At 44.7% G+C, this 21560-nt stretch overlaps 2 protein-coding genes across 2 annotated transcripts; both read left to right on the forward strand.

Moving 5' to 3' along the window:
- The first annotated feature begins 4621 nt into the window (after nucleotides 1-4621).
- Nucleotides 4622-6926, forward strand: LOC145946249 (uncharacterized). Its single transcript, XM_083055774.1, has 2 exons — nucleotides 4622-6826; nucleotides 6915-6926. Exons 1-2 carry the CDS (start codon nucleotides 4622-4624, stop codon nucleotides 6924-6926), a joined length of 2217 nt encoding a protein of 738 aa, XP_082911900.1.
- A 361-nt stretch (nucleotides 6927-7287) lies between these two features.
- On the forward strand, nucleotides 7288-9769 carry LOC145946250 (uncharacterized). Its single transcript, XM_083055775.1, has 2 exons — nucleotides 7288-7291; nucleotides 7347-9769. The coding sequence occupies exons 1-2, from the start codon at nucleotides 7288-7290 to the stop codon at nucleotides 9767-9769; spliced, it is 2427 nt and encodes an 808-aa protein (XP_082911901.1).
- Nucleotides 9770-21560: the final 11791 nt, after the last annotated feature.

Here is a 21560-nt window from a genome sequence, read left to right on the forward strand (position 1 = left end):
CATGAGTTGCATAGCGCGAATTATCCGGACGTATATCTCGTGGAGAAAGTACTGCGCAGGAGGGGTGACGAGGTTTACGTGAAATGGCTGGGATTTGACAATTCGCACAATTCTTGGATACATAAGGACAATGTGATTTAATTCATACAAACTGTTTATTAATTCCTCAATATTAGAAATATATAATGTGTACAACATATAAAAAAATATTTGAAATATTAAAATATACATGAAATATGTGAAATACAAAATCTTTATTAATACATCCTTTCCGTTACAATATATGAAATACATACACATATGTTACATTATATTACATTATATTTTATAAGGGTATCTGGTAATGTCCCCATGGTAATGTGTCAGTCGAATCAGGTATGATATACCGCTTATCGTCGTACGGACTTAGAGCAATTTTTGTCTCGCAGATGGTATACACTTCATGCAATTTCGATCTTATACATGACTGCTGACGTGTCATTTCAATCTCGTCATTCAGGCACCGCGTATAATCGTCGAATGTTATCGTTCTCGCGACAACGTTACTTTTGACACCTTTTGCTTTTTTAGTGTCCTTTTTGCCATCCACTCGCAAAGCGTACATTTTTGCTCTGAGCCCGACGAATTCGGTCATTATCGCGCCGTTATTCTCGTCTTTCATCAAGCCTGGCACCTTTTTGTTTGCATGCGCTATGCCGTACGCGTTGTCAATTGGATAATCGCTCGTATCGAATCTAGCGATATCGCGTTTCATATTTTCATACACGTCTTCGCATTTAATATGGTATATTAAACTGTCGGTGTCAGTGTACATTATCCGGCATCTTTCACGATAGAGCGGTGACATGTACTCGTAGTGAAATTCGTACAGACACACTTTCGATATGTCGAGTATACACATACCAACATAGATTGGTTTGTCAAATTTTACTTCGAGTTTACGTAATTCTACGGCAATTAAATTTTCCGAAAAGATGCTTCTACTGTGAAAATTTGGTTTAGCAATCATCGCCTCTACTCCGTATCGTCCGTCCCACTTTGTCAGTAATTTTACATCTACATGATTACGCACATTTTCCATCGTTTTGCCAAATACTGCATTATTCATCAATTTGTACAAATTTTTCTCAAAATCATTTTTCGCTTGTGTTCTAAATTTTGTATTTAGTTCAATGTAATCGCGGAGCCATGCGGATTGAGTAAATTGTAATACGCGATGTATCTTTACGATACGAAGACCGTGACGCGTGCACTGCTGCAGGTTGCGGTAGTGTATGACGTAACGCTTCTTATCATATAGCGTTGCGAGAAGCTTATCTTCCCGCTTGCCGGGCGGTTTGTCACGTGTCGGGCAAAACGGTAGGTCAGTGTGCGTGTCGTGAAGATGTTGTGGATACTCTAATTCTACTTCGAGGATATAGCCTGTAGGTGAATCGAGCGCTATTGACGAGATGTCAAAGTTAGATACATCGTCGACCCATCGAAAATCGGCATATGGCAATGGTTGGCACATTGCCCATCCGTACAAATTATTTACATCTAAATACATTAAATATGATGATGGTTTCGATGGATCATATGACTGCATGTACTTGTTGTTGGCCTGCGCATATCTTCTTGAACATTGACTTAGACCGCCGCGTATACCCCGTTCAATAAACATAACCATATCGATATCGGTAAGCAGTTCGAAATTTACGCGTGTATGTTTTAACATCGCGTCCCATGTATACCCAGGAAGAGTATAATAATACGCAGGATCGAGTCCATAACTCGCGATGCAAGTGTTGCGAAAGTTTTCAAATATATCAGCCAACAACAAGACATCAGTTTTTAAGTACAGATCGCTGTATTCACCCAAGGTTTGAATGGAGAACTGCTACCACACGTTGACGGCGTGTGCGTAGTCGCTCTCGGATACAGTGTCACCGGTTAAAGAACTGTAAAACGATTCGCGTGGTGGTAAACGCGTGTCCTGCAGCTTGTCCACGCAGTCAATGTATTCGTACGGAAAGACACCTTTTCGCGTTAATAATTCAAAATTGTTAGCGGATAATGCGGAAAAATTGAAACGCAAAATTTTTAACTTACCCTTATCGAGGAAGGATGCCAATTTGTCAAGACTAGCACTGAGAAATTTGTATGAATCGATGAATCGTAATTTCACGAAAGTTTTCCAATCTTTGTCGTCGTCGGTACTATTGACAGTCTTCGTAAATGAAATGTATTTTTCTTTTGTTATTGGAAGCACATCTACGCGTCCTTTATACGCGGTAGCTATTTCTTTTATGATGAAATGTGCGTCATAGCCGGATAGATTATGGAAAACTACAGGAATGACATAAGATTCTTTGTAATTTATATTACAGTTTGAGTGCGCGGGACCCCTGTATCGCCCGGTCAGATGACAATGATCGCGTACGCGTGTATCGTCTTGTACGAACAGTTTCTCGCATATATGGCAATGCGTGGCGCTATGAAATTTTTCTCATTCATCTTGCGTTAATTTTGTCATAGGGACATTATCAGACAAAATACCCTTTACGCGATGCGCTAAATTTTTAAGTTCTTCGGCGAACCATGAAACGCAATCGATACTACGGCGAGAATTATACGCAGATAACGAGTGTCGTACGAACAATGTATATAATAAGCGATGCTGAATACCTCGTGATGTTGGGAGTATGACGCATGTTCCGGCGTCTTCTTCAGCACACACTCCAAATCGGCGTACACCACGAAGGGAAGTCGCTCCTTTCTGTTGAAGTTGTCGAAGTCGAGCCACTTGTCTTTATCGCTTGGTAATCGGATAGCGCAGTCGTTCATTTCTCGACAGTCCACAATGTGAGCCTCCAATTTTTCGCTCAAATTAAAGAAGTGCAAGCATCTGTGAAAGAAAAAAAAATTACAATTTTATTTACAATTTTATTTACAATTATTATATAATTTGCAATAAATATACATACCGATCGCAGATATATTTCTTGTGGTCATGTTTGCTCAGTTGCGTGCTTACAAGCCGGGATAGATTTTTTATATACGCGAAATGCCCAACGTTGTCGTCCTCCTCCACATACAGCATATTTACATGTTTTTCTCTCTTCCGATCGGTGAGCTGTATCGGAAGAATAGATAATTCCTTCTTCCTCTCAATGCCGTAGACGTTGATTGAGATGTTATTTGCCAGTTCAAACTTTTTAATTTGGTTTAACGTCATCGGAAACTCAATGTCCTGAAGATTTAACACTGTCGTGTAATGGGGATATAAAAATTCTCGTTCCACATGTCTTTCTGCGGGGTACAGAGCGGCCACCACTGACCATGCGAAACATGCATTGTCCGTTGATCGCACGTTCACCACTGCTCTCTTCGTCATAATTTCTCGCGGTAAGTTTAGATAACACCCCGCGCGCATAGGATTGCACTTGTTGACGTTGACCGTAAGATCAAGGATTCGTGACAATGCCCATCCGCTATCACGTTCCTGGAACTCTTCGAGAGACGCCAAAGTGGATTCGATGACGTGCCGCTCATACCACTCGCGTAAATCAGATGTGTGAAAGAGTTCATAATTTCGCGTGTTAATGCTTTTGTTGGCGCGTTTATCACCTGTCACAAACTCACCGTTGAACACGGTATTTACTTTTGCACAGTTGTGTATTTTTATAACATCTTGCACTTGCTCGAGTACTACACTACTAGCGTCTTCCAAAAATTGTCGCGGTTCGATATAGTCTGCGTTAATCACCGCACTTGTCAGTATCCGATTTTCGAACGCGGTATCGATCTCTCGCCAAACGAGTCTTCCCGTGTTATTATCGCCACTGTAATTACCACCACTGTAATTACCACCACTGGGTATAAACTGTGTTGCGAATTAAAAGGAACGCAGTGTGTGTGTATGTATATATGAGTGTGTGTGCGCGCTTACACGTGTCCCAAAATTATATTATAATATATCGCGTTTAAATAGAGCGCGCGAGAGCCGCGCTGCTCTGACCGCGCGCCAATCGCGATCGTCCACGCTCTCTCGATCGCGCGCTTTGGCGAGAGGCGCGCTCGAAACAATAGACTCGAACGGTCGCTGCCGTTCGAACGCTCGCTCACAAAATAATCACGACAACAATGTTGCCCTCCAATCGTTCCAAAATTGTCAGCGCCTTTGTCTGGAGGCGAACATCGTTTTGTTTCTCTCTCGCCGAATCTTCGAGAAGGTCGGCGAGATAAAGCCGCGTGTCCGGAGCTCCCTTCCTCACTATCATTTCTGCCCTCGTAAGCGTTCGATCAGTAATCTCGTTGCACACGCACAGAATTCTTGTCTCGTACTTCCTTCGAGTCATTTAAGATTATTGTAAAGCCGCGTACGACTGAACGTCGCCAAAAATAAAGGTGTTAATTCTCTCCAAAGAATAAGAAAACGTCAAATCGATTTCCTAGCACTTCCACACTCCACTAACGCGCACTAGACCGCGAACGCGATCCCGTGATTGCACATTCTGGTCCTTCGAGCCGGATCTTGCCTCTTCGTGGCTGCCGGCATTCCTTGCAATCGTCGCGCCCGTCGCATCCCGGGTGAGTCAGTGCTTCTGTGAAAGAGTGAGTGGATATCCTGCGGAAGAAAATGGACAAATTAATAGCGTCTCAGATAGAACTGTTCGGGCGTATAGCCCGATCTTACGATAATCTGAAGAAGGTCGGTGCCGCTAAGCTGTCGATCTCCTTGGTCCAGTCGGCACTAGCTATCCTGGAAAAAAAGTGGGATAAGTTTGAGGAACAGCACGACATCCTAAAGACCGAGTACCATGACAAGCTCGGTGAGACGGATTACATCACCTCAGACCTCGTTAATACCGCCGAAGTTACTTTCCTTGAGCAGCAATCGAAGTTACTGGAGATAGAGAGGAGTCTCGCCGGTCCACGGAAGGAAGACAATCCCATCCAGGCGGAAGCCAAGTCAACGCGTAACGTCTTGCCGCGGCTCCAACTGCCGCAATTCTCCGGCAAGTTCGAAGACTGGCCTACCTTCCGAGATCTGTTTCAGTCCATCGTCGTCGAGGAGCCGTCACTATCGAGAGTACAAAAGATGCAGTATTTGAAGGTCGGCATAAAGGGCGACGCCGAACAGCTGATACGGAACCTACCTTCGACGGAAGAGAACTTCGAATGCGCCTGGGCCACCCTGACGAACCACTTCGAGAACAAGAGGTTCCTCGTGAGAGCTTATCTGTCTGCCCTCACCGCACTCCCGCGAATGAAGGCCCCGGCTGCTGCCGGACTCCGGAAAATCTTCCACTGTGTGGTCTCCACCGTCGGAGCGCTCGAGGGCATTGGGCGTCCGATTTCAGAGACGACGGATCTCTTCGTCCATTTCGTGATCGAACTGCTCGATCCGAAGACCCGTCGAGAGTGGGAGAAGTCGCTAGGCAGATCTACCGAGCCCCCTTCCTATGAAGAGCTGCGCGACTTCCTGGAAGAGCAGCTCATGACACAGGACGTACTACAGACCGTCGCTGCGGAGCAGAACGGGAAATCCGCCGAGAAGACTAGCCGGACCGCACGTGCCAGCCACGTAGGAGGTCGAGGATCGGATTCCAACCGAAGCTGCCCTCTCTGCAAAAAAGAGCATTTTTTGGCATACTGCGATCAGTACAAGAAAAAGAATGCTCAGGAGAGACGAGAGGCAGTGGGTACTCACCAGCGGTGCTGGAACTGCCTAGGTCGTCACCAGCTCAGCAATTGCTCGTCAGAGAAGGTATGTGCAAGGTGCTCGAGTCGGCATCATACGACCCTGCACGACGCTTTCGCTGCCGTTGCATTAACGACGGCCGGGACCAGCCAGTCGTCAACCGTCCACGTCGCCAAACGCCCACAAGAGGAGTGCGGGCCCGTGCTCCTCGCGACCGCTCGCGTTGTAGTGCAGGATCAACACGGAAATCGAAGTGCCGTTCGCGCTCTAGTGGACCCGGGCTCTGAAACGTCCTTGATCGCGGAGTCGCTGGCGCAGCGCCTCCGCCTACCGCGAACTCCGGCTTCAGTGGCTATATTCGGGGTCGGTGGTATCCAGACGGGTTCGTCGCGGGGACGGATCACCGTAATCCTATCCGCGCGTTCCGGGCTCTTCTCGCTACCTGTATCAGCCTTGGTACTGCCGCGGCTATCCATCTATAGTGGAGTGCCGGGAAGTGGCCGGCGCCCCTGGCCGCACGTAACAGGCCTCGAGCTCGCGGATCCTGAGTTCGAGCGCCAGGACCCGGTGGAGCTTCTCCTCGGAGCCGAGGCTTACGCCAGCATCGTTATGCCAGACCTGCGCCGCGGAGGGCCGCGGGAACCTATCGCTCAACAAACCCGCCTGGGTTGGGTACTCCTGGGTGCAATGGGAGCTCACCACCTCGCTGCCTCCGTATCGTCGCTCCAGTGTTCCGCCGTGCTGCAACTGACTGACCTCGTGCGCCGATTCTGGGAGGCGGAGGAGCCTCCTCACCCCGCCTTGCCTATGACCAGCGACGAGCAGGCATGCGAGGATCATTTTTCGCGCACGCACGTGAGGTTGTCCAGCGGGCGCTACCAGGTGCGCCTGCCAGTCTCACCAGATCTACCAGACCTCAGATCGACTCGCCGCGCCGCGTCCCGCCTGCTGGACGTCATGACGCGCCGATTCGATCGCGACAAGGACTTCGGGCAGCTGTACAGGGACTTCATGCAGGACTACCAGGCTCTAGACCATATGTCGCCAGTTAAAGAGATGTTGCCCGCTCCCGGGAACAGGACGTACTACCTGCCCCACCACGGAGTGATGCGAGCCTCCGATGCCAGTACAAAAATCCGGGTGGTCTTCAACGGCTCTTCGCGCACCGCCGCCGGGCACTCTCTCAACGCCGCGCTGTTCACCGGACCAAACCTATTGCCGGCGCTAGCCGACATCCTGACCCGTTGGCGTCGGCACCGCTACGTCTTCGCCGCCGACGTAGAGAAGATGTACCGCCAAATCCTCGTGCATCCAGACGACCGGGACCTGCAGCGGATTCTGTGGGAAGACAAAGGGCAAGTGTCAGAATTCCGGCTCAACACTGTCACGTATGGCCTGGCGAGTGCGCCCTACCTTGCCATACGTGTTCTCCATCAGCTTGCTGCCGACGAGAAAGTTCGCTTCCCGTTAGGCGCTGCAGCGGTGCGCCAAGATACATATATGGACGATATACTCACCGGGTCCGCCAGTTTAGAATCGAGTCGACAGCTCCTGGGGGAAGTAGCCTCTCTCTGCGCGGCGGGTGGCTTCCCGCTGCGAAAATGGGCCGCCAATGACAAAGCCCTCCTGGAGGATATCTCGCCAGAACATCGCCTGACAGGTCCTACGGGTGCCAAGCTGCCAACGACCGATCACTCAGTCTTAGGGTTGAGGTGGAACCCGGAGACCGATGAGTTTGCGCTCACAATCCGGAAGTTACCCACGGCTTCCCCCACGAAGAGGACGGTGCTCTCCCAGACGGCGCGCCTGTTCGACCCCCTGGGATGGCTAGCACCGATAGTGGTCCGGGCGAAGTTGCTCATCCAAACGGCATGGCTACAACAGCTCGATTGGGACACCCCACTGGCCAGAGAGGAAGCCACAGCCTGGATCAACCTGGAGGAGGAGCTTCCGTTGCTGGAAGGAGTGCGCTTGCCGCGCTGGCTACGTTGCGGGACCTCGTCGACCACCCTGGAACTCCACGGCTTCTCAGATGCATCCGAGCGAGCCTACGCTGCCGTGGTGTACCTCTTGTCCACAACCGAGCAACCCAGCGTATCCTTGATCGTCGCAAAAACCAAGGTCGCCCCGCTCAAACGAGTGTCACTCCCTCGCTTGGAACTTTGCGCTGCAGCTTTGTTAGCCAAGTTGGCGGAGCACGTTCGGAGCATGCTGGACGTGAAGAAGACATCAGTCAATCTATGGACCGACTCCACTGTCACGCTTGGTTGGATCCGGGGGCACCCTGCAAGGTGGACCACCTACGTAGCGAACCGAGTCGCTGAGATTCAGCGGATAAACCAGGATGCGAGATGGCTTCACGTACCTGGGCGAGAGAACCCAGCCGACTGCGCTTCCCGCGGACTGTCCCCGAAGGAGCTGTTGGCACATCCTCTCTGGTGGCAAGGACCTGACTATCTCAGGCAGCCGCCTGATACGTGGCCAATGAACGCCGGCCACAAGGAGGCCGAGCTTCCCGAACAACGACCCACACGCTGCCATGTGACCGATGACCTACGGGAGCCAGACGAGTTAAGGCGATTCTCCTCTCTCCAACGCTTACTGAGGGTCTCGGCCTGGATCTGGCGCTGGCGTGATCGTCATCGCGATGCGGTAGACGGAGGTCCCTCAAGGGCGCGACATTCCTTCCTGGGTCCAGAGGAGCTCCAAGCCGCGACCACTCGCTGGATCAGGGTGGTGCAATCCGTGGGCTTCAGCCGCGAGCTGGAGGAACTCCGCTCCGGAAGGCCGGCGCTCGGTCGAAGCCCCCTGAAGAAACTGACGCCTGCGCTCGATGGCGAGGAGATTCTACGGGTCAAAGGGCGACTTAAACACTCGCTACTGGATCACGACCAACGACATCCAGTAATCCTGCCGCCGGAATCTCATCTCACCTACCTGGTGATCGGCGACTGCCACCGACGAACCATGCACGGAGGAGTTCAGATCACTCTGGCCTGCATCCGGCAGCGGTACTGGATCCCGAGAGGACGCCAATTGGTCCGGCGTCACATCCATCGATGTCTACCATGTGTGCGATGGCGGGCGGCATCTCCACAGCCAATGATGGGTGATCTGCCAAGGGCGCGCGTCACACCAAGCCGACCGTTCCGCCACACCGGGGTGGACTTCGCGGGCCCGATATGGCTCCGGACGACCAGAGGCCGCGGGCACAGGGCGTATAAGGGCTTCCTAGCCGTCTTTGTATGTTTTAGCTCCCGCGCCGTGCACCTCGAAGCAGTCAGCGACTACTCCGCCGATGCCTTCTTAGCAGCCTTCCGTCGCTTCGTGTCGCGCCGAGGCATATGCGAGGTCATCTACAGCGACTGCGGGACAAATTTCGTGGGGGCCGATGCTCGGCTCCGAGCCCTCTTCAAGGAGGCTAGCCGTGAAGTCAACGCCATAGCCGGACGACTGGCTGACGAAGGCATCCGATGGCAGTTCAACCCACCTGCCGCTCCTCATTTTGGCGGGCTCTGGGAGGCGGCTGTAAAAGCAGTCAAGCATCACCTACGGCGAGTCATAGGAAAGACCAGACTTACCTTCGAGGAGATGGCAACCTTTCTCGCAGAGGTCGAAGCGTGCCTCAACTCGAGGCCATTGCAGGCGATGTCTGACGACCCGGAGGACCTCAGTTGCTTGACTCCTGGCCACTTCCTGGTCGGGAGCCCGCTCAGCTCAATCCCGGAACCGTCGCTCATGGACGTGCCGACCAACAGACTGAGCCGCTGGCGCCTGGTGCAGCAGATGCGAGATCATCTGTGGCAGCGCTGGGCCCGGGAATACCTGCAGGGGCTAACCCCGCGTCCGAAGTGGTGGGCCACCTGCGACAACTTGAAGGAAGGTCAAATGTGCCTCCTGAAAAACGAGGCCACTCCCGCGTGTCGCTGGCCGCTTGCACGCGTGAAACGCCTACACCCGGGAGAGGACGGTCGAGTCCGCGTGGTGGATATTCGAACCGCCGGTGGAGAGCTCAGGCGCCCGGTCGTCAAAATCGTTCCGCTACCGTCGGCGAACCCCGCGACCGCGAATTCGCTACCGTAGACTCTCGGAACCTGCATGTAAAATAAACTGTACATAGAGTGTATATATTTGTATAATTTTCACTTGCATAGATTAGACCCTTAGTACTTACCGTAATTGAAAGGTTCGAGTGTCGTTCGTATTACCGGCACTTTACACTCTCCGCGATAATCGCCTCGCATTGACGTGCGAGGTTAGTTTCGCCCAGTCAACAGACTGGCCGAATAATGACAGCTGAGAGTGGAAGCAGCACGCCTGCGCACCATATCGATCAGATAGCTCGATATCGATCACGGCGCCGCGTCACCAGAATCACCGCCGTAACAACCAAAAATTAGCGGCAATCGTCGACTTCGACGAGGCGGGCGGGATGTTGCGAATTAAAAGGAACGCAGTGTGTGTGTATGTATATATGAGTGTGTGTGCGCGCTTACACGTGTCCCAAAATTATATTATAATATATCGCGTTTAAATAGAGCGCGCGAGAGCCGCGCTGCTCTGATCGCGCGCCAATCGCGATCGTCCACGCTCTCTCGATCGCGCGCTTTGGCGAGAGGCGCGCTCGAAACAATAGACTCGAACGGTCGCTGCCGTTCGAACGCTCGCTCACAAAATAATCACGACAACAATGTTGCCCTCCAATCGTTCCAAAATTGTCAGCGCCTTTGTCTGGAGGCGAACATCGTTTTGTTTCTCTCTCGCCGAATCTTCGAGAAGGTCGGCGAGATAAAGCCGCGTGTCCGGAGCTCCCTTCCTCACTATCGTTTCTGCCCTCGTAAGCGTTCGATCAGTAATCTCGTTGCACACGCACAGAATTCTTGTCTCGTACTTCCTTCGAGTCATTTAAGATTATTGTAAAGCCGCGTACGACTGAACGTCGCCAAAAATAAAGGTGTTAATTCTCTCCAAAGAATAAGAAAACGTCAAATCGATTTCCTAGCACTTCCACACTCCACTAACGCGCACTAGACCGCGAACGCGATCCCGTGATTGCACAAACTGTCTCTGCAATCGAGTCTTTGCACCCTCGAGTCGCGCGATTCTAGCAACCAAAGATTGTCTATATCCAATCGAGAGTCGCGGACGCTTGACACGACTGCGTTCTTCGAGCAGTTTGATAAAGTCCTCGCAGTGCAGCGCCCATTCAAAATATTCGCCCAAGGTGGTGATTTGATGGGACCGCTCAAACAGGTCGCGTTCGTTCTGCTCGATATTCTCCATTATTTCTTTTATTCACTATTATACCACTAACACTTCTAATACAAGAAAGTAACCACTAAACTTTTTTCACCGCTGCATCTATGCGCTTTCAAATCGTACTATGGCTTGACGCGTTCTTATCCTCCTTATATATATTTCATCTAATTCTATCTCCTTTTCTAACATTTGGCGTATCTCAAAAGATAGTTTCCCGAGATATCGGTTTTATGGATAGAAGAGTAAGGACACAAGCTGCCGAACGTTGGCGCCGATACGTTGCATTCTTCCTTAAAAAAAAAATATTAAGAAAAATGTTTCGCTCTCGTTTACGACCGATTTTCCGCGAGGGTACAAAGCTGCTGAACGTCAACGCAAATAGGTAGAGGCCTATTAAATCACGTTTAGACATGTTCGTCGCAGCGTCGGCCATAAAATCTTAATTCCTTTCCATAATATCCTAATGATTTTATGGACATTTAATGGACATTTTGTCCATAAAATGAAAAAAATAACATAGTTTTATGGATTCTAGAACGCTCCGTTGACAAGTTCGAGCAGCCTGACATCGGCGCTTCCGTAATAAAATTATACTAACGAGGGTACAAAATTGTCAATCATTGGCGCTTGTTCTATACCTTTTTGGGAAAATGTCTAAGAACTCTCATAAAAAAGTCGTAAAGATACCATCTACAAATATTGCACTCAGAAAACTCCCCCTCCTTTGTCGAAACATCCCCTCCACCCGCGTGACGTCAGCCACCGCACCATCGAGATACCCCCACCCGCGTGACGTCATACCCCTCGCCCCGGAGAACCCCCCCGCGCCCCACACCCCCCTCAGAGGACCTGGGTTAGAACCGGCATAGTATATCTACTTTTATTAAAATTAAATAATTTTAAATATCTTTTGAAAAACAGTAGTTTTTATTTCTTTCAATGTAATGCATACGTTCTCACTTTCCTGCTTCATTAATAAGCAGAATTAATACAAAAAGAAATATAAATTAATTAAACGAAAAGAATTTAGAATTACTACAAAAAGAACTTAGAAATTAAAGTTAAATGCAGAGAGATTAATGTAGAATCTGTTTAGTTATTTGGAATACAATACTAATATCCTAAAATTGCAGAATTTATTAACTTAAAAACGTTTAAAAACATGTTAGAAACATATTAATAATAATTAAAAGCAGAATATTATACAGGGCCAAAAATCTGGATATAATTTTTTGGAGAGTTGAATTTGTACGGCAAATATCAATGCCAGAATCAAATTTAAGATATTGTAGTCTTTTCGACAGTTTAAATTGCACTGCAACAGAATATTCAAATTTATTTAGATACATGCAACTCTGAAAATATATATTAATCAGTAATATAATATTTATGCGGTTCAAAGCGACAGCTATATAAAATGTAACACGATGAAAATAATTTTGAATGCGAAGTGACGCAAACCAAGATACATGAATTTATATTATCATCCTTAGTTATAGATAAAGATAATAAAACGAAAGATGATGTGACATTAAACATTACATAAGGCTAACTTTTATAATTGGAAAAGCAAGATTACAAAAAGTTATATTTAATATATTGAACGTGTTAGAAAAATTGTATTTAGCGTCTCTCCGCGTTTAATCATCTGAAGTTTATCTCTCAATTCCGAGCATTGAGCAGAACTGTGAACTACGTTTATTATTGTCTTTTGTTTGTTTCCCATCTATCTGTCTTTCTATATTTTCGATATGTTATGTGTATAATAGTTCTTTAAATAAATCGAACTGTTTATTTCTAATTCCGGCTAAATAGTGTTGATGCATCGTGCATCATTTCATCAGGTTATGGGCCCAGCACGCGGAGCCGGAAATATAAATTTGTAAACGTTGTGATAAACTGATTAATTTATTAGTTTAACGAAGGATTTATAATCGGCCGTTGTTGGTTACATCGTTCGCTGCGACACTAATAAAAAATTTCTCTTAATATGGCGGAGAATATTTCAAACGACCGTAGTGGTTTTACCAAGCACGGATTTCGCTTGCTAAATTCAACCAACTACGATCATTGGCGGCAGAAGATGTTCTTTTTGCTCTGTAAGGAAGATTTGTGGGAAGTTACTGAGAAACCGAAGCCCACGGAAGTAACTCCAAATTGGATTGCGCTCAACCGTCAGGCTATGTCGACGATCGGTTTGGGAATCGATGACTCAGCTTAAACACATCGTAGGACTCACTACTGCACATGAGATGTGGACTGTTTTCGAGAAGATATATTCGACAGTTAATGTAAGTTCTAGACATCATCTTCATCGAAAATTTACACAGTCGAAGTGGACCTCCGGAACCATAGCTGAGTATATCGACCAGATGCAAGATCTCGTCTTTCGAATTCAACGCGCTGGCGGAGAAGTGCGAGATGAGGAGTTCGTCTGTCATATTATCGGAGCAATGCCGGATTCCTGGGAAACTTTTATTTCAGGTTTGGAATCAACTCCACCTGATATTTTGACGCCTGATTATGTAATCCAGAAGCTGAAGTCCGAGTACGAGCGACGTCAGGATCGAAAGGAAGCTTCAAACACGGATGTAATGGAAGTAGCTGCTGTGGCCAAGCCTAATCGAGGGGCAACCAGTAAGTCGAATAATCGAAAAACATTCAATAATAATAATAATCGTAATCAGGAGACGCGCACCTGTTACAATTGTGGTAAACGAGGACATCTATCAGCTAAATGTCGAGCACCAAAGAAGGACAAAGACAAGGCGGATTCTGCTTTTCATGCAGTTGTAATTCACAACGAGAAGTCACTTCGAACTCAGACTAAGATTGACACACCGAAGATTGACTCAAATGCATGGTGTTTGGATTCGGGAGCGACAAAGCACATGACAAATGATCGTAATTTCTTTTCTTTTTTCAAGAAGTTAAAAGGTACTATGTCCAATGCTGACGGACATTGTGCCAAGGTTGCCGGAATTGGTTCTGGTGTTATCAGTCATCGTTTAAAATCTGGCGAAATTAAACGACTACATTTAAAAGACGTGCTCTATGTCCCTACGCTGGTGGAGAATCTATTATCAGTTTCGCGAGCACTGAAGAGTAATTTAGCGGTTCATTTTGAAGATTAATTTGCCACTGTGGCCATTAAGAGGGATGATGGACCATCTCAGATAATGATTGAGGCCGATCTGGACGAAAATCTCTCCAAGTTTCGAGCTTTATCCAAACAAGATGTTGCACGTGTTTCCAAGATTTCCTGTTCGTTACATCGATGGCATCGTCGTTTCGGTCATTGAGATCCTGCTGCAATTCGAAAATTAGTTCGCAGAAAGCTTGTCACTGGTCTTGAGTTTCGATCAGGCGAAGATCACAACGAAATCTGTGAATGTTGCACCCAAGGGAAGTTAGTCACTAAATCTTTTCAAAATAGTCAAAGTACCACCGAGAAACCGCTTGAATTAGTGCACAGTGACCTGTGTGGTCCTTTTCCAGTGACATCTGCTGGAGGTAATCGATATATTTTGACATTTATTGATGATTATTCACGTTATACAGTAGTTAAACTTTTAAAGCAAAAGAATGAAGTCACTAGGACTGTTAAGGATTATGTCAACTGTATGAAGACATATTTTGAGCGTGACATCAAAGTTCTTTGTACAGACAATGGTCGTGAATATGTCAACAGAGAACTTCGAGATTTTCTGAGAGAACGTGGCATCAAACACCAGTTTACAGTCGCTTACACTCCACAGCAGAATGGTGTTGCGGAACGCAAAAACCGAAGTTTGGTGGAAATGGCTCGTTGTATGCTGATCGACGCGAAGATGGTCAAGAGATTCTGGAGCGAAGCCGTTTTGTGGGCTACTTATCTTCAGAATAGATTGCCAACAACATGCGTTGATAAGACTCCTTTTGAACTTTTTAAAGGAAAGAAGCCTGATGTCAGTCATCTTCAAGTCTTCGGAGCCAAAGTATTCAGTCTCGTGCCACGTGAGCATCGTCGCAAGCTGGATAACAAAACTGTGGAAGGAGTTCTGGTCGGCTATGGAGACGATGTTAAAGGATATCGCATTTTAAATCCAAAGACTAATAAAGTGTGGTACAGTCATACCGTTAGGATTGTCGAGGATTCAATTGATTGTGAGCACAAGAAGTCAATCGAGGAAAGCAAGTCAGAGCCAGAGGGAGATTGGCATCCTGATATGGACGACGATGACGACAGACCTCGAAGCAAGTCAGAGCCAGAGGGAGGATGATCTCGAAGAAACTCAGAGTCAGAGGGAGGTTGGCATCCTGATATGGAGGATGATGATGACGACAGACATCGGTAGCTGTCATCTCTGCCCAACCACCATTGAATTTTACTATTACAGTAGACGATAATGACGACAGTGACGATGAATACGACAGTGTTGAATCCGGAAATGAAGATGATCCTGTTCTTGAGAAAGACAACGATAATAATGAGACATCTCCTTCATCTTCTTCAACACAAGAGTTTCAATTACGTCGTTCTAAACGAACTACGGCTGGACAGCCACCCGAGCGCCTAGGATCAGCAAAGCTGGTGTCAGCTGTCAATGCTGAGCCTAGCAGCTGGAAAGATGTTCAGCATTTGCCACGTTGCCAGAGGGAGCTTTGGACGAAAGCTGCAGAACGGGAAATGAAGCTGCTTAACAAGTATCGTGTTTGGGATCTCGTCGATCTTCCACCAAAGCGAAAAATCGTTACGTGCCGCTGGGTGTTCAAGACGAAACTCGATGCAGACGGTCGTCCACATACTTATAAGGCTCGTTTAGTCGCGCGTGGTTTCTCACAGAAGTTTGGCGAGGATTATGACGAAACTTATGCACCTGTTGTCAGGTATGATACAGTTCGAGTTTTATTAGTTGTCGCTGCCAAGAAGATGTATGTTCGACAACTCGATGTACAAAGTGCCTATCTCAACGGCGTACTAGAAGATGAAATCTTCATGGAACAACCACCAGGATTTGTTCAAAAAGGTCAGAAAAATAAAGTGTGTAAACTTCGGAAAAGTTTATACGATCTTAAACAATCTGCACTTGCTTGGAATCGTCGAGCAACAGAAGTATTAACAAAGCTCAATTTTCAGCGTAGTACAGCAGATGCGTGTTTATATACCCGTGTAGAGAAAGATAAATCAATCACTTATATTCTTCTCTACGTTGATGATCTGTTAATAGCTGGAAAGACCGCTACCATCACCAAAGAAATAAGTCAACAACTAAGCAGTTATTTCGAAGTTCGTGATTTGAACAAAGTATCATATTATCTCGGCATCAAGGTGGAACATAATAAGAATGGTGATATCTTGTTGAGCCAGGAAGCCAAGATCGAACAATTACTTATACTTTATCAACTCAATGAAGCGAAACCGGTCAAAACCCCGATGGAAACAGGTTTTTTGACCGGAGACACTGATAACAATCCACTATTATCAAACAACTATCAGTATCGTCAAGCGATTGGATCTCTTCTATATCTGGCTACTGTTTCGCGACCTGATGTGGCCGCTGCTGTCGGTTTTCTAGCTAGAAGAGTGGAAACTCCAACTCAAATGGACTGGAACGCAGTAAAAAGAGTGATACGATATCTCGCCGGCACTAAAAACTACAAACTTCATTTATCTTCAACCAATGATGATGTTCTTCGTTGTTTTGTGGATGCTGATTGGGCCGGTGATAAACAAGATCGAAAATCAACGTCTGGATACATCTTTCAACTTGGATCGAGCACTGTTGCCTGGAGCAGTCAAAAACAAACTTCGGTATCGATGTCGTCAACCGAAGCAGAGTACGTGGCCGCATCACATGCAGCCAAAGAGCTTCAATGGTTACGTCAGCTGCTTACTGACATGAACGTGCTTCCTGAAGGTTCTACTCCAGTATTCGAAGACAATCAAGGATGCATCAAATTGATACAGTCTGACAAATTCAATACTCGTACTAAACATATTGATGTTTGTCATCATCAGCTTCGACATCTTCGTGAGAAGGGTATTATTGACGTTCGTTATTGTCCTTCCGAACAGACCTTTCCGAATGATGGCAGATCTACTAACAAAACCATTACCACAAGTCCAGTTTAACAAGCTCTCAACTGCAATCGGAATCAAGATTTAAATCTTTCTTTTAAGATCGAGATATATTGTTTATTAAAATTAATACGCGGATCGTCGAGAGGGAGTGTTAGAAAAATTGTATTTAGCGTCTCTCCGCGTTTAATCATCTGAAGTTTATCTCTCAATTCCGAGCAGAACTGTGAACTACGTTTATTATTGTCTTTTGTTTGTTTCCCATCTATCTGTCTTTCTATATTTTCGATATGTTATGTGTATAATAGTTCTTTAAATAAATCGAACTGTTTATTTCTAATTCCGGCTAAATAGTGTTGATGCATCGTGCATCATTTCATCAGAACGAATAAAAACTCGTGAAACATACCTGACAAATCTCGATGCCAAAATTTTTGAAAGGGCGTTTGAGATCTTTTTTGGAGAGTTGAATTTGTACAGCAAATATTGATATCAGAATCCAATATAAGACATTGTAGTCTCTCCGATTGGTCAATTTGCATTGCTACAGATTAATTAAGATATATCAAATTAGATATGTTATTTTTAAAATAGATATATCAACCATATTACCTATTATTATCTATTATACATTTAGGTATTACATATTACGTATCACGATTAGCCAACATGCATGGTCATGAAACGCAAATTAATTTTTGAGTACGTATATATCTTATAAAATAATAAAAAAGAAAAGAAAATATACTTACAGAAATTTTACGTGCAGAAGACACCGAAAATAATGCACAATTCACAAATAATACTTTGGATTTTCATTAGTAAGCTTGATTACTGTCTTCTGATATTACACATATTGCATGTCTCGCGTAACAATGGCCTCGATGTCTTCAAGGTCCGTAGATGAACGACGGGAGGGGAAGGAAGGTCTTCGCATTCATATTTACACATTTGGCCCCAACATGGCGGCCGCTATCTTCCAGATGTTCAAAATAGTTTTTTTTGTCAGAGCTGTCAATGTATCAATTTAAAAAGAGGATAAGGGTAGACAAGAGTTCTTTAAAAAATTAATATAATTGAAATTACATCAAAAAGTGGTAAAATAAAAGGAAAGAAAGTGTATTGAAAATAAAATAAACGTAATAAATTGTAAAATATTTAAATATTTATTATAATTCAACAATTATTTAAAAGAACGCAATTTTTAAACATAATATATATAATATAATTTTTAAATATAATGTATTTTTAAACAACGCAATTTAATATATAGTTTTAAGTATAACATGTATTATTATATTACGTTATAAAAAAAATAAATTATAAAATAGACGTTGTTATATTAGATCTCAAAATAAAAAATTATTAATAAAAATTAGTAAAAAATTAAGATATTACTTGTCTAAATGCACTTTTTGAACCAAAAGATTTGTGTTTTGACTGTTTAATTAATTGCTTTTTGTTATTAAGATGGATAATTTGGCGAATGTGGATATAGCGACAGATAATATTATTAAATGTATTACATGATTTACAAAGTATGGTAGAAGGTACCCAAGTTTTAATCATAAATAAGAAGTGCTTAAATAATTGAGGATGTAGTTCACACCGATGCAAGTGCTCTTGAAGATGTGCTTTGACTGTAGTTATATATTTAAAAAGTGGAGTAGAAGGATTTTCTAAAAATCCAAAGGAGAGATTGTTAGTATAAATCGAAAATCGATTGTTATCATTCGCCGTAAGTGTCATTGCACATGATTGACAAACATATTGTTTGCGGAGAACATAAGATATAGCACTTCCAATAACATTATTGATGACATTACATTGGATTGTATTTTCTATAGGTTTAACAAAACTATAATCTTGTTCATTTTCATATGTTTGGGAATACATACATTTTTCAGGTGGAATACTTTCGTCTTTTTTCTCTTTGTTTAAAGGTTTTTTTAAAGTATTTAAAAAATCAATATAATGTTCATCATTATCACATTCATAGTTTCTTTTCGTTTTATGAGTATCAACAAATTGGCACAAAGTAATGAGACGAAGACATCTTTTTACTTGTAAAGGTGTTGGGTTAACATTTCCATGTCTTCGCAATGTGGAAAATATGTTTTCCAAAGCATCTTGATTTAAGCGAGAGGTAAAAAAATAATAATAATCATCTTTAAAAAGTTTATCTATAAGGCATATTGAATTTAAAGCTGATATCTTGATACCAGTTTGAACTGGCTTCCATGCTCCTCCAATTACAATGTGCTCAATTAAATATAAGAAATCATCAATAATTGACACTTTTTTCTGTTTATTTCCTAGCGTAATTGCATCATTTTGATATCTACCATTCATAACATTAAACCAGGATCTGACTGTTCTTAAAAACCAAGCTGTAGTTAACGCATCTTGTTCCATAATTTGTAATTGCTAAAGTTTCTAAAGCAGCTGCTGTTCTCTCACTAAATATATGAGCTGCGGCTGCAACATTTATTTTATTGAAATTCGAAGGTTTCAAGATATCCACAGTGATATTTGGCGCAAGTTTCAATTGATATCGTCTTTGGCTTTCTTCTAATTGCTCAAGATATCGAAACCGAACTTCATTACAAGGTAATCCTTGAGATTGCACAATCGTTAAAGCTACTTTTATAATAAGATTATTCATTAAAGCTGACCGTAAATTTTTCAATAAATGAGGAACATCTGGAAATATGTATAAAGATTCATGCGGTCGTATGGGATGAGTTATGAAAGGTGTATTGTTATCTTTGCCCACTTTCACACCTAATGTTCGCCATATAGTTTGGTTTTTTGGTCCCATATCTGAGACAAGACCATGTACTTTGTAACCTATTTTTTCTATCTCACCAATTATTTCTAAAATTACATCACACATGATCTTTTCATCTGAGGTTTTCGTAGTAAGATGCCATGCAATAACTTGTTTCCAATTGTCATTTAATCCTCTTAGCATAAAATCAATAACATTTGAACTTAACGTCTGTATAGCTTCTTTATATGTTGTTTGACCAATGAAAGATCCTAAAACCACAAATTAAACACAGAAAAAACATAAAATATTTTGTTACGTCCAGACTCAAGGAAGGAAGAGTCGAAAGGAAGGACGTAACTAAATTTATCTTCGAACGACGGCAGACTATCCGTCTGTTTGACCCGAACGAACGTCTGGGCCCAAATAGGTCAACGACCGCAAGGGTCGCTCTTACTCTATTTAAAGGGCCGTTCGCTCGGTGGTCCCTTTTCGGCAAGAGAATTTAATCTCTTTTGCGCAGGATGGGACCTTGTGCGATCTCGGTTTACGGGAATGAGTGGGAACGGGCTTGCTAGTAAATAAAAATCATTTATGTTGAAATTTATTCCTAATATAGTGACGAAAGAGATTATATACATAATAATATAATCGACGGACTTAGTTGCTAATGAAAGTGTGAGTGTATGTGTATGGGTCGCGGGTGATACATTAGTACGGAGGTCATCAATCGGGGCAGAGAGGGAAATAAGTTATTGTTTAAATTTTAAGGTCCCGATTGGTAATTACAATAGTTTCATTAAATAATTAATAGAAATATAAGAACGTGTTTGTGTGTGTTAGGGTCATATTAGTTCGGTAATTTTGGCGGTGGAGGGGGGATAAGTTCGTAAGAGAAGGTGTGCAGGGACGGCTAAAGGATATCTGCGCCCGGGAACATACCAGGGAACGATGTTATTTCTATCTGTGGTCTCTAAAAATTCTCGTAATGCCTCATGGTCTACAGGGCCTGGACCAATTGTAAAAGCTCCCTTAGGGACTTTCCGGGAGCTGATTTATTAGCCAAGCTCTAAATTGCTCGTATTCCGATTCTTCAGAATCGTCGTCGCCGATATCTATTGTCTCAAACTCCTCTGGATGTTCCCGATTTTCAGAGGGCGTTGGAGAGGAGGGAGGAGAATCTTCAAGGTCGATGGTTGAGGGAGCTGGAGACGGGGATCTAGGTGGATCGGGGCGTTCGGGAGAAGCAGGGGAAAGAAGGGGAGAAGGGCTCCGCGGAGAATCGGCGTCTCCTGTGGAAACAGGTGGGTGAGGAGAAGAGGCCCGCTGAGGTATAGCGGGTTCGGGGGAAAAAGGAGAAGGAGTTCGCGGGGAGTCGAGAGGTTCTGCAGAAGCAGGGGAGCGGGGGAATGGTTCGGCAGAATAGGAGAGGGAACGCGTGGTGGTTCCGGTGTGGAAATAGGAGAGAAACGGGAACTGTCTGAGGTGGATGTGCCAGGGTTATTATCGACGGTGCACTGATTAATTAGTTTAATATGATCGGCAATTAGTCGCTCTATTAAGTCTCGCGATTGGCTGTTGTCCGGGAACGCGTTGGCCGTAGCCCGAGCCGGTTCTCGCCTCAGCCGTCGGTTCCGACGATTTCGCGAGTGTTTTAGAACCCTTTTAGAAGGCCACGGGGTTTTCACTAAATAACGATAATAATAATAATAATCGAGTCTTCGAGGGAGTTCTTGGATATAATATTTATTTAATATTTGTTTTTTATTAATTCAATATTCATT

This window comes from Prenolepis imparis, unplaced genomic scaffold (assembly GCF_030444845.1).
Source record: "Prenolepis imparis isolate NDT839.2.m4 unplaced genomic scaffold, iyPreImpa1.0 SCAF_15, whole genome shotgun sequence".
Classification (NCBI taxonomy): domain Eukaryota; kingdom Metazoa; phylum Arthropoda; class Insecta; order Hymenoptera; family Formicidae; genus Prenolepis; species Prenolepis imparis.

Bases quoted from the DNA above. Each gene is read 5' to 3' on its own strand.
- LOC145946249 (XM_083055774.1), top strand. From the start codon at position 4,622: ATGGACAAATTAATAGCGTCTCAGATAGAACTGTTCGGGCGTATAGCC.